Consider the following 13,851-nt stretch of genomic DNA (forward strand, 5'->3'; position numbering starts at 1 on the left):
ATCTGAAGCAGACAGCAGATGCTCCTTAGAGAACTCTAGAAGCCCGCAGAAGGCCTCACCGCCTCTCAGCATGATTTGTGTTGGTGGCTTGCAGGTTCATTTCATCAACCCGGACACGGTGCCTAAGCCTTGCTGTGCGCCCACGCAGCTCAACGCCATATCAGTCCTCTACTTTGACGACAGCTCCAATGTCATCCTGAAGAAGTACAGAAACATGGTGGTCCGGGCCTGTGGCTGCCACTGACCTCTTCAGAGAGCCCGATCCTTTGGGGCCACATTGTTCCAGATCTGAGGTGTCTCACCACCTAGTCTCTCACTGCCCACCTTGGCGAGGAGAAAACAGATCAGCCGTCTCTCCTGAGCCTTCCCCTCACCTCCCCGACTGGAAATACGTAAGGCATTAGAAACCCGAGTGCCCTGGCTGGGAAGCAGGCTGTAATTCTGGCACATTATGAACAAGATCCTACAAGCTGCCACAGGCAACATTTAGCAGGAAAAATATCTTCCAAGGAAGAGTCCGTTGGCCACATGGCCTCCGTGGTGCTCTGAGTCCTTGAGGGGTAATTACTAGTGTCCTTCAGTCAGGCCATCAGCTGCAGCAGGAGGAAGGGCACAGCCAGGGTGGGCGCTTACGTCTGTGCTGAAGGAAGACCAACAGAAGTCCCTGTAATAAAATGTCACAATAAAACCCATGAATGAAAATGGTTAGGATGTCACAGATATATTTTCCTAAACAATTTATCCCCGTTTCTTGGTTTATTCTGACTCCATAAACAGAAGCTAGGGCCTGTGGAGGCTGGAAGGCCCCCCTCCTTTCCATTTGGTTTCCTTCTGAGGCTGCAGGGCCCAGTGTTTACCCAGAACTGCCCAAATCCACTGTATAGAGAGGGGAAAAAGGGATGTCTGCTCAGAAGCCAGGGAGTGCTGGCCTCAAAGGAGACACACACTGGGGTGGAGAAGGATGGAGGCACACACATGCATGCATGTGTGAAACACACAAAGACTTTGCAATGGCTCTGCCAGCCCATTGGCCCCAGTTCCTGCCCTGTGCTAGGGAAGAATGAGAAAATTCAAAGTGAATAAGCAAAAAGGCAGGACAGAACTTGTACTCCAGCCCTAGTGAGGAAGCACAGGAATACCCAAAGCCCATGGTGCAGGGTATTCGGGGCAGTGTCCTCTCTGGCCACACTCCAGAGCCAGGACCTGCCCTTTGCAGCTGCCTCTCCTCACTCTCAACCCCATCAGAAGGCCATGCACCAACCTTCTTCCTTGGTCTGAGGGAGACTGGGTTCAGGGATGTCCTGTACTTGGAAGGACTTAGAGGGCAACTTCCTGACCTGAATTCCCACCTTAGAGGGGCCATTCTGTCATGGCTCAAGCAGGCCCACTCTGCCTGGGTCTGTGGTTCCCTAACTGTCATGTCCCAGCCCCTAGCTTTGTGTACAAAGCTGTGGCGAGGGCTGGACCATCTGCCAATGTTTCCCACACCCACACGAAGAATGGGGTTAGCCAGGCGGGACCCATTGCCCTGTAGCGTCTGGTCACATGGGGAACCCATTCTCCATATCTGTGATCCTGGAAACACTGGGTTCTCTTCTGTTATTTTATTTTATTTTTAATTTTTCTTCTTCAGTAGCTTGGGCTGCAGCCTCCACTCTGCCTGATCAAGGGAGAGAAGAGCGTTTCATTTTGTAATTTGTTTTGTGTCTTGGCAGATCTGGGGCTTTTTTGGGTGACTCCCTCTCGGTACACATTTTACCGCTCACGGCCCTAATCCGTCCGCAGTGTCTTTTGTACATTTAAATGTGTAAATAATTGTGACAAGACAAAGAAATTATTTATTTCCATCTGAAGTTTTTTTCAAAGGCTCCTCGTGGAGAACAATGGGGTCGCTTTCCTTCAATCTGTTTGTTTTCTTATTTAAGACTATTTATTAACAATCGGACCAATGTACCCATAGCTGTCGAATAAAGTGGTCCTTAGTGAAAATGCTGTATGAATAGAGGAAAGAGGGGTTTGACTTTGCAATAAAAGGAGACATTTGGTTCTGGTTGTCAGACCCATGTGTATATTTGTGTCTTTCCCCTCACCCCTATGCTCCTGGACACTGGAGTTTCATCTGCTGAGAACCCGCAACCTTGATCTCTACCGTAAGCGAGATGTTTATCATCGGGGCCCAGGGGGAAGTGGTGCTCATCAATATTTGGTGCAGCTGTGTGGGGCTCCAGGCCGGAGAGACAGAACCAGACAACAAATGCAAATCTGGTAGGCTGGGATGGCAAAGATCCTTGATTGAATTACAGTCCAGCCGTCAGCAGCTGCTTCAAAGAGGTAGGGGGTAAATTAGATGTGTTTACTGCTGACATAGTCAAGGATGTAGTCATCCCCATAAAATAGAGGCACAAGAGAGAAAAGGGGGGCGTATACCCCAAACTTGAAAGCAGCACTGGCTTCACAGCTGGCGTCATTCAGTGCCAGTCACCCCGACAGTTGGGGGCTGCCCTTGCAGGCCAGCTGTGGAGGTGGGCGGCCCACCGCAGGCCTGGATAGGGTGTGGGCCCCCGGCAAGCTTGGAGCCGCGCTCATCTGGCTCCATCTGGCTTTGAAGTGTGCACTAAGGTCACCTGATGGATGTTTCTAGAATCCCAGCCGATACTTGGACAGGCTGCTCCATCTTCCCCTGTTGACTCAGACCCAGCAACCACTCCTAACGCATTCCAGCCCCTGCAGTTTCTAAACCCCTGCTGTCACTGTCCTGACAATCCAGCTTTTGTTCTGTTTTCCAGGCTGAAGACCAGAGCCGCAAACCGGAGGTCCAGATGTGGCCTCCCAGATGTGCCTTATCCTCTCTACCCCACCCCCAGGAGTGTTTACACATTTTTAAAAACACAAATTCGTTGCCAATATGCTTTTTGCAGATCAGGAGTTCAGGTTTCTCTTGAGGAGTCAGCCGAGTGGGACACCTGGCTCTTCCCCAGTGCCGCTCCTAGCAGAACAGAGATGCCAGGGCCCCGCCACCACCACACTCCGTTGTCTTCCACAAAGGGTCGAGGTCAGTTGGCATTTTAAAAACGGCAGATGAACATCAATTTGTGCCCAAGTCCCAGAAGGAATAAAAGTAAAAGCTGTGCAGGGAGATGCATGAGCTTCAGGCAGGCAAGTGGCTTTTACGTTTGTCTGAAGCTAGCCTGTTCCCACAGCCCTCAGCAGGCCCTGTGGCCATGTGTGGTAGATCAGATGTACCTATCTCCTAACCCCTTCCCCTTTTCTTGGCTTCCATCTCTCTGCCAAATGCTATTTAATATTGGGCACCAACAGATGACCTCGCTTAAAGGCCCCCAGCTAACCATTTCTGAAACGCAGGGTCCCCAGAGTTGGAATTTGCTGGGACTGTTTAGGGTGTAGGGATTACTGATTTCCAGCTTTTACCCTTTTGGCCCCTTTGAATCCAGAATCCAGGCTGAGTTTCTGAACTACCTGCTCAGCATGGAGACTCCCTCCAGCTTCCTGACTGCTTGAGGCTCTGCACCTTTGGGCGTAATGTTGATCTGGACGGGGATGACTGCTATCCTGAGCAAGCAGTGGCTCCTCCCGGGGCCTGGTGGCCACTGTGGGAACAGGGAAATGTGCCAGGGGGTCCCCTCTGAAGGAGCCTCTCACAGGAACATTGAGGTACCCTCTGGAGGAGTCTCTCATGGGCACATTGTCCTTCCCGCTGCAGTTTTTGCGGAAGGTGAGCGTCCACACGTCCTGGGGCCAACACAGCTCACTTTCATACATGCTGTTCAGCAGGCTTGGCCCTACCGTCCAGAGGCCCTCTCTTTAGGAACAATGCCTGCCGTATTCAAGGAAGGACCTGTCTCGCAGATGGCAGAATTCTTGCCAGCCTCTTGGAATGCTGCGTCATTGCACACGTCAGGAGCCAACACAGAGGCTGCACGAACATTAAAATGTCAATCAACAACAATACACAGTGCACAATTCCAGGGCTATGCTGAATCTGGGGTTCCCACCAAGATCCCAGTTAGGTGTCTAGAATGGCTATTTGTCACCCCAAATCCTTCAGAAGGTCCCTCATTGTCCAACTCTTTGGTGTGCCCCTGACTGCTCTGTTTGGAGAACTTGGCACTTGAACAGCTCAGGAGAAGCCTGGGGGCTGCACTGGCTCCAGGCTTCATCAGTGAAAGTAGCACAGGTCTTAGCTGTCATGGGGCTGGTATTCTTCCCTGGATGGGGCCCTACACAACTATTCACACACAGCATCCATAAATGATGCCCCTAGTGGGGTACTTTCATGATGTCAATGGAAAGCACCTCCAGGGAGAACGTGCTGACAGCCTTGGCCAGCCTCAGTCTCTTCTAGGACTCAGCTTGGTCAGGTCAACTGGTCCCCACCCACACTTGGGGTGTTGAGTGTCTGCCCCTGCCAAAGACATGCGTGATGACCTCCTTAGACATTTCCTATTGGCCTGTGAACCCCATTCTCCTGGCTTGGATCCTTCAGCACTCTGGCGCTGGCCTCTCTTGGTTCCAGATTTGAGGAAATAAAAATAGCAGAGGAAAACACTCTGCTCTCCAAGGCTGTTTCGACAGCTGCTTGGATGGAGGCAGAGTGCACCTGGCCAGGAGGGCTGTGCTGCCCCTGCTGCATCGGCTCTGGTGCTCCCTGACTCCTGCAGTCCTCTTCACTACCAGGACAGGGCCCCGATTCTGATCAGCTCGAAGGAAACATGGAGGCTGACTCACACCCGAAATCACCCACCCAGATCTACTGGCCCACCTCAAGTCTGGTCCCACCCACCATCCAGCTAAGGCACAGGCTCCACCCTCCAGAGAGCCTTGAGTGTAATTATGCATTTTACTCTTGCCGGCCTTGAATTGATTAATGTTTATGGACAAGTGCCTCATAGTTTTATTTTGCCTGAGGCCCCACGGATCCTGCTCCCAAGGGACAGAGTACAGCACCTCTCACATGTCGCTCACGAAAGACATTCTTAGAGTCTGTGAGCCTTAGGTGGTGTCCTGGGCAAGACAAGCTGTGGACAGCAGACGGCACAGAGAACAATAAGCCATCAAGGAAAAGGTCAGACACCAGCAGGGGCTCCAGAAGGAGGGAAGATCTACTCAAGCTAGGGCCTTCAGAGGTGGGAAGGGGTCAAGAGAGAAAGCAAGGCAGAGCCTAGGGGTGGCCTCGCCGTGAGCTGGGAGCAGCCATTCAAGCTGACACCCCTCCACCCACACACAAACTGCCAGAGTCTCCTAAAAAGGTGCACAGAGGGCCGGAGAGACGGGTGCAGTCGGAGCACTGGCTGCTCTTGCAGAGGACAGGATCCAAATCCCAGCACCTACATAGCCACTCCCAACTGCTTGTTGCTCAACTTCCATGGGACCTGAGGTCCTCTTCTGGCCTTCTTGGGTACTGCATGGATGTGATAACACAGGCATAAGCAAAACGCCCAACAAATAAAAATAATTAGTAACCTATAAATACTAATAATCAAGAAGAAGAAAGATTAGGTGCTTGTCCCGACACAATATTTGATACCCTTGGAATTTCTTGTTAGGAATGACCGGAACGTCTCCTATCATTTACAGCAAGCCTTGTCCACCATACCTGAGCTTATGGTGATTCTTAATGGAGAGTGAACCAACTTTGGCTCAAGAGGGAATAGCTTTCAGGTCTATGGACTGAAGGAGAGGACTGCTGGCCTGGGAGGTCACTGATGGCCAGTGATGTTACCCATGGTGTCACTGCTTGGATTCTCTCAGCACATAGCACAGCTGACTGGGCAATTTTTGATAATTAAATGTCATTAATAACAGGCTGGGAGTCAGGAGATGTGGGCGCTGCTCCAAGTGGTCACGCGACTTTGGAGGGAGCCTTAAGGCTAGTCTCTGGGTCTTCCCCTCCCGTGCCAAAGCCGGCCAACTCTGTGGGATTTTGTTCTGCAACTCTGGTGGTACTGGGCTGTGTTTGGGGGTCATCAATGACGTCTCTCAGGTGTGCACAGGATGAGCTCCGGGGGAGCCATGACCTTCATCCCACACTGTGATGTTTCCTCTACTTCTTGTAGGAAAGGAAGTGACTGGGACCTGCTCAGAATGACGCATCTGACCGTAGCCGCCTGTTTGCCCAAACTCACGTCATTGTTTAATGCCATAAGCAAGCCACGGATAACAGACTAAATAATCCCCAAGGACAGTTTACGTGAGCGTGGTAGAGGCTGTGGGTTGATGGTGGATGTTGGGAGCAAGGAGCCTTGACACTATGAGCTCAGAGGTCTGCACCTTTGATGGCAATGTTCAGTTTAAGAAACAGTTGTGCTGTGTAAAGAACGATTTCAGTCGCTGGCGGGAGCAGAGAATTTACCCATTTGAACTCTGGCCCCTCCTAACAGAATCCAGAGGCCATTAGAGGTCCCCTCAACCCAGAGCTGCGTGGTAGGAACTTTGTGCCTCCACCCTGTGAGGTTGCCCTGGCTGTGGCTTGGGAGTTGTTCACCACGGAGTGTTGTGAGAGGCGGAGGCATTTCTGAACACATTCTTTTCCCAGCTGCCTTTTGGGAGGGGCTGCTTTGAGCTTGGGAATTCTCTCCAGCGCCCCCACCCCCACCCTGCTCGCACAAGTGCTGGTCTTTGTTTGACCCATTCAGAGTGTTGCTGATGGAAAGAATGACAGGTGACCTGGGCCTCCGGTCCAGCCTGTCCTTTGAGTGGTCCCTAAAATAATACCATTAGTGGGGCCAAGTTAAGGCTGCTTATCTCTGGAGTGGCCTGCTGATAGCACTGAGCAGGCCCTTGTGGGATCCTGGGGCCCAGATGGAGACGTGGCTGTGAACCCCCATGAATGAGCAGATCTTAGCACCCACTGTCTTGATGACATTCCAAGGGATATAAATAGCCCATTAGGCTTGGCACCTGCCTGTGCAGTGTGGCGTTGCCCACATGGAGAGGGCACACTTGGCATGCGGCAGACACCTCGAGCCATTTTGCAGTTCTGCTCGCACAGCTGGGGCTGTGAGGTCAAGCAACATCGGGGACTGATGCACAGTGCAGCCTTTGTCCAGCTGTGCTGGTCAGGGGTGCTTACTCTCAGCACCACGCCCACGGCATCTCCTGGCTGTAGCTGGTTCACCTGCAGCGGTTCCTCTTGCCCTCATTTGGTTTTCCCCAGCCGTGGTTCCGAAAGGGCACCCAGGAAGAGGAGGGAGGCTGCCCGAAAAACTGCTCTTCCAGGACATTGTGGGCATTTGCTAGACTCGCCTCTGGGCATTTCTCCCATCGCTGTGTTATATAATTCAGCAAGTTTCATCCTCCACCTCTGTAACTTACTCCTTTGATTTGCTGTATCATAGAGCCTCACGATGTAGCCCAGGCTAGCTGCAAACTTACCAATCTCACCCCGCAGCCTCCCTGCTTCTACAATAGGCTTCATATTTGATGGCATCTGCCTGAGCACACACAATCCACCTAGCTTTCCATCCTTGCTACGCTTACCGTCTATGGAACCTCAGGCAAGCTCCGTAATCTGCTCTGGTTCTCGTGTGTGGAAATGACTTTGAACCTCATGGAAAGGATGAAGGAACTAATAGGTTAATATGTACGGTGCTCGGAGATGTATCTGGTTCAGAATGAGTACAGAACAAGTGTAGAGTTGACAACACCGTCAGCACCGTCACGTTTATCACCGTCATCAATATGCCTACCACTGCCAGCACCAACCTCACCACCACCATCACCAGCAGCAGCAGCAGCAGCACCATCACTGCCATCATCACCATCACCACCACCATCACCATTATCTGCATCTCCATCACCTTCCTTTTGCTCGTTGCTCCTCACACATGCAATACCATTCAGTGGGATTGAGGTAGAGAAACAAGTACATCCATACTGGGTTGACGCAATTCGGCCATACTTTAGCTGTCGGTAGCCTGGCCACACTGAGTATTGTCCCAGTGACTACAGAAAGGCAGGGAACCCAGGCATCCCACTAAGCGTCTCAGAGCCCTGGAGGAACACACAGGTGAGACCAGCCCGCTCTCCTGAGCACGTTTGTTCATCCCCTCCACCATAGGTGGAGAACAGGTTGAGCAAGGGACAGGAAGTGCCGTTGGTCAAGCAGCAAGGGTGAGGCAGCCGGGTGAGGGTGGGGGCTCTTGTTTCTGGACACTGGGCTGACAAGGCTCCCTCTGAGCTGTGTTCACACCTGTCAGGTGGGCGGGGACGCTGATGTCATGAGCTTGCCTCTGTGTCTGACTCATCCCTTGGCTGATCTAAACAAGCGGGAACATGTCGCTCTGCCACTGGGGCGGTGGCCCTCCGAAAGTTTGTGTTTCTTATTTCCTGCCTACACAGACACTGACCACATGTTTCTTCTCTCCACTGCTCTTACCCAGATGAGCCTTCCTGGTTCTCTTTGAGCCTCTGCGTCTTTGAGCCTGTGGTTTCAGAATCCCCTTTCCTGGGGTACACTGTGTATGTCCACTGAGAATCTGAGGCAATTGCATTCAGCCTCTCTGAACTGCTTTCGGTTCCTCCAGAGATCTGTGTCCCTCCAATTGCCCTGGATCCTGCAGAAGCCCTCTGTCCCACATTCTGACGTCTTTGACCCAGTTTGCTGACCTTGGCCCACACAGGGCTCACCTGCACCCACTTGGTCGGGGCGCTTCACAGCTATGCTCAGAGCCCTGGACTTAAGATGACTTTCAAGGGCTCTCTGCTAACTCTGGTCTGTGGAGCTGTCCTCTGGCCACATAGGCATCTTCTTGGAAGGTCCCACTGAAGTCCATAAGACAAAGCTGCCCCCTCCTGGGACACCCCAACTCTAATCTCTTAAGGTCAGTCTCAAGCACTCTTGACCCAGCCACCTGTCCAATGAGCTACACCGTGGAATGTCCCAGTAGGCCCTCTTCTCTGGCTTCACTGCCCAGTATTCTCTGCACGGCCTCCCACCCAACCTATTCCTGAGCAGGCCTGGCCATGCCATTCCCTTGAAGCCAACTTAATCCAACAAGCTCCCTGCTTAGACACCTGTGGCCCAGTACCTTACATCCAGATTCTGCACAGAAAAGATACTAAAATTGGGTGCATGGCTGTAACCCCAGTCCTTAGGAGAGCCAAGAGTTCAAGGTCAATCTTGGCTAGATAGTGAGTTCCAGGGCAATCTGGGCCACATGAGGCCCTGTCTCAAACCCCACTCCCAAAACAAAGCAAAACAAGTTAGCACTGAACCAAAACAAATGGAAAAGATACTGAAAGACAATATACCAATATCAGTTGTCTTCAGGTGGGAAATTGGGCACGTTTATTGCCTGTAACATTAAGACCATGTCCAACAAGTACCTGTCTACATAATGAGAAAGCAAGCTAAACATATAGATGAAAACATATGCACACAATAAAAATACACATATCAAATAATATAACGCATATATGTTAAGCAAGAAGACATTAGAAGCTTCCTGCAGCCTTCAAGTTAAGTCCCAGGGCTCCTCAGGTCCCATGAATCCTCCTTCCTGGTCTAGCCTCAGCCACCATCCATACACCTTGGGTCCAGTTTTCAGCCTCTGAGGCCTCTGCTTGCTGCGGATTGACTCTAAACCTGACCTTCATAAGAACATTGCCACCTCTCTGGGTAGCTGTAATGGTTTGAAAGAGACATGGCCCCCATAGTCTCTGGCATTTGCACTCTTGGTCCCCAGTGGGTGGTGCTGTTTGGGGAGGCTTAGGTGGTGTGGCCTTTCTGGAGGAGGTGTGTCATGGGGGTGGACTGTGAGAGCAGAAGGCCTTGCCTGTTGGCTTCCTGCTTTGTGCTCACTGTTAAAGATGCTGGCCTTCAACATGCAGTTCCTGCTGCTTGCTGCCACGCTGTCCTCACCCCGAGGGACCCTCTGGAACCATAAGCAACTCTTTCATGAATTGTCTTGGGCGTGGTGTTTTATCACAGCCACCGAAACACAGTTAATACAGCCAAGTTCCTTGAGCATCTATGCCTACCCCAATCTGAGAGTGAACCTGGGCTGCAGGACTATGTGCCAAGTGGGACCATCTGCTGCTTCCTTACCCGTGAAAATGGCCCTGTCATTGTAGTGGGTATACTTTCAAATTACGGTTCATTATCAAAGGAAGCCAGATGTGGTGGTTTGAATGAGAATGGCTCTCACAGGCTCATAAATTTGAATGCTTTGGCTGAAGTTGGTGGAACTGTTTGGGAACGATTAGGAGGTGTGGCTTTATTGTGTCACTGGGGGTGGGCTTGTAGATTCAATAGCCCATGTCATTCCTAGCTAGAATACCCCTCCACACCTCGTGCTTGTGGTCAGATGTGAGGTCTTAGCTACTTCTCCAGCGCTATGCCTGCCTGTCTGATGCTATGCTCACTGCCATGATGGTCAAAGACTCACCTTCTGAAACTGTATGCACACCCCCAGCTAAATGCTTTTCTTTTGTAAGTTGCCTTGGTCATGGTGCCTCTTCACAGCAATAGAAAAGTAACTAAGGAACAAGAGCAAAGCTCAAGGCAGAAACCAGGAGGCAGAAACTGAAGTAGAAACCATGGAGAAATGATGCTTGCTGGCTTGCTTCCCCTGGCTTGTTCAGCTGATGTAGGAGTTCCCTCTGTGTGCTGTGATTATCATTAATGAATAAAGAAACTGCCTTGGCCTGTTGATAGGACAGAACTTAGGTAGGAGGGGAGGACTGGACTGAATGCTGGGGGAAAGAAGGGCAGAATCAGCAGGAGACGCCATGGATCCGCCACCAGAGATAGACCTGCTGAAACTTTGCTGGTAGGACACAACCTCGCGGTGATAATACAGATTAATAAAAAATGGGTTAAATTAAGATGTAAGAGTTAGCCAATAAGAAGCTAGAGCTAGTAGGCTAAGCAGTATTGTTATTAATACAGTTTCTGTGTGGCTATTTCATGGCTTGGCAGCTGGGACGAACAAGCGTCTCCTCCTTGCAACACTCAGCCATGTTTCTTATACAGCACAGACCCACAGGCTTAGAGATGGTACCACCAGAGTGAACTGAGTCTTCCTACCTCAATCAGTGATCTAGAAATGCTTCCCCAGAGACATGTCCACAGGCCAGTGTGATGGAGAGGATTCTTCAGTGAGCTTCTCTCTTTCTCAGTGCCAAGGTTTGTGTCAAATTGACTGCTGATGTTGACTGTGACATGAAGGCACAAGAGAGGGTCTTTGAAATTAGTGTCCTCATACAGCACATAGGCATAGAAGACAGTCTGGAACCCTAGGACCCCCACTTAGTTGGGGTTATACAAACACGTACATTTTGAAATAGTGCACTTGACAGCCCAGCTTCCTGCACGTACTGTGCACACACGCAACAATACACCTAGCAATCTCAGAGCCCATAAACCTCCCGCTCACATCAGGCTACATAGAGTCCTCTCTGAACAGTGGTATGGATTTCTACCCTTAGCAGCAATCACATTTAGACAGTTTCTATTCAAGCATAATTGAGCTGTGTCTGGATATGAAGAACAGAATGACTGATCTAGCTGGAACTGGTTTTGAGCACATGCTCAGTAAGGCAAAAAGTCTGTGTCCTCTAATAACTGCTTAAGGAGAATCTCCTATTTGCCATCTATGCCCATGCATAAGTAGAGTATGTGTATGATTAAAATCAGATGCATTGTGGGAAAGAACATTTGCAACAGGAGTAACGAATATTTGACCTAACTCATCAATCAAGGTAGAGAGCTACACAAATGGTGTCCTGGAGTAACCAACCCTCTGTGGCGATTTGAATGAGCCCGACTCCCGCAGGCTCAGATGTTTGATATTTGGTCCCCAGTTGGTGGTGCTGTTTGGGTAAGTTCAGGATGTGCTGGCTTGCTGGAGGAGGTCTGTCACTGGGGGTGGAGTCTGAGCTTTCAAAAGCCAAGCATCATTCCCAGTTTGCTCTTTTCTGTTTCCTGTTTGTACTTTGAGATGTGAGCTCTCAGCTGCTGCTCTCTGGTCCCCTTGCCTTCCATCCATCACCATAGACTCTTGTCCCCTGGCACCATAAGCCCAGATAAACCCTTTTTCTATACGTTACCTTGGTTACGATGTTTTATTGCAGCAACAGAAAAGTTGCTGCTCTAGCCTCCTCTTGTGCCCTGTAAAAGGATGCTCTGAGTGACGTCGGGGTGCTTGACTACTGTCACCGTGTGGCTGCTGTCAGTCTCGACGATGACTGCTGTCACCGTGTGGCTGCTGTCAGTCTCAACAGTGCATCCCTGTGCTGTACACACTATCACTTTGCTCTAAATAGACTTAGTTTTGTTTGTTTTGAAAATCTGTGTAAGCCTTCCTTTCCAGTTCTTTGACTAAGAGGCTGAGAACCTGGAAACGAGTTGGAGAGTTGTATCAGCAATTAAGAACGCTTACTGCTCTCGCAAAGGACCCGGGCTCTGTTCCTAGCACCCACACAGTGGTTCACAACCACCCTGAATTCCAGTTCCAGAGAGCTAACTCCAAGCAAGTCTATAGTGCCATACAGGCAGAATACTCACATAGAAAGTAAAAATAAACAAATATAACTAAATAAAACAAGTTCTGGAAACCCCTGGCCCAGGCCCTGGTCAATGGTAACATTTGCCTCACAAGTCAGGGAGGACATAGCAAAGGCTGTGTCTAAACCAGGAAACGGCTTCCACAAGACCCCAAACCCGCCATCGTCTTGGCCTTGAACCTACAGCCCTCCTCCCCCAGAACAGTGGCAACTTTCCGCTGTTTGTAAGCTTCCCAGTCAATGGCACTTTCTCCCAGCTGCCTGACTACACCCACACATCCATTGAGCTCGCACCGGGGAAAATGATGACTGAGACGTTATAATTCCTCCATCTACAGACTTGGTCCCTCCTGCACCAGCTAGCAGTCCAGAAAATTCCCCACAGACACGACCACAGCCCAGTCTGATCTGGGACCCACACACACACACACACACACATTGAGACTTCCTTCTCAGATAACTGGAAGCTGCCTCTGTGAGAAAGAAGAGCTAGCAAGGTCCACCATGGGAGGAGTCACACAGCCTAGGGGACCTGGAAGCTACTCATCAGGAACTAGGTTGAGGGAGGATTTAGACACCAAAACCCCCCAAAAAATGCTAATTGATGACCTGAGGTGTTCATCTAGAAAGAGTTTTAGGGTCCTTAGGGAGTGCTGAGGACACAGGACGGTGGACATAAGAGCCTGCTTCCTCCCTCTGCATTGGCTGTGCTGTTGGTTTCTGGTTCTCTAGGACCAGGGGCTTCACCTTAGTCCCCAGTGACTTGACGACAGTGGCCTGCTCTCACAGGAGGCCAGCCTGTCACTGTGCTGTTGCCCCAGCTCTAGAGATACTGGGCCTTGTCTCTGCAGGTTGGTTCTCATTGCATTTCCAAAGGGGTGAGACTGAGGAGTCCCTGTGCCCTGGGCCTCCTACCCTCTGGGCCTCAGCCGTCTTCATTCACCTTCTATGGTCCAGGGGGTTTTTCTCATCCTATTGTTCTTTGCGTCTTTATCTTTCTTTGACAATGCATATAATTCCCTTTGAAGAAAGACAAAGAGAATGCATGCATATGGTGACACTATGTATACCCTTCTTTGCCTAGGACTTGTGGGTTTTCAGGCAGGGGTCTTGCATCCCAGGAAACCCCATTGCACAAAGCTTCTAGGGGAACCACTGTGGCTGCCCCATGATGGACTGACTGTACCTGCCTTTGCTGGGAGCTCTCTGCAGAACCACCCTGAGACTAGCATGCTCACCCTGGAGTCATATCTCCACAGCCTCCAGGGACCAGTGACTGGGTCACTCATTGCGGGTACTCACAAGTGTCTGGAAAAGTCCCTGTAT

The 13,851-nt window shown here is 50.7% G+C and overlaps 1 protein-coding gene across 2 annotated transcripts in view; it reads left to right on the forward strand.

The window, feature by feature from the left end:
* Positions 1-13,851, forward strand: part of Bmp7 (bone morphogenetic protein 7) — a 128,376-nt gene that overhangs the window by 75,759 nt on the left and 38,766 nt on the right. The window contains exon 7 of one of the 2 annotated variants that reach the window (XM_048441209.3): positions 95-2,059. The exons of the other annotated variant lie outside the window; for it this stretch is intronic. Coding sequence (XP_048297166.1) covers positions 95-244 — 150 coding nt within the window. The 3' untranslated portion in view covers positions 245-2,059. Of the gene's footprint in view, positions 1-94; positions 2,060-13,851 lie in introns of those variants that run through there. 2 annotated transcript variants of the gene reach the window in all.

Source organism: Myodes glareolus, chromosome 10 (assembly GCF_982192425.1).
Source record: "Myodes glareolus chromosome 10, mMyoGla1.1, whole genome shotgun sequence".
NCBI classification, from domain to species: Eukaryota; Metazoa; Chordata; class Mammalia; order Rodentia; family Cricetidae; genus Myodes; species Myodes glareolus.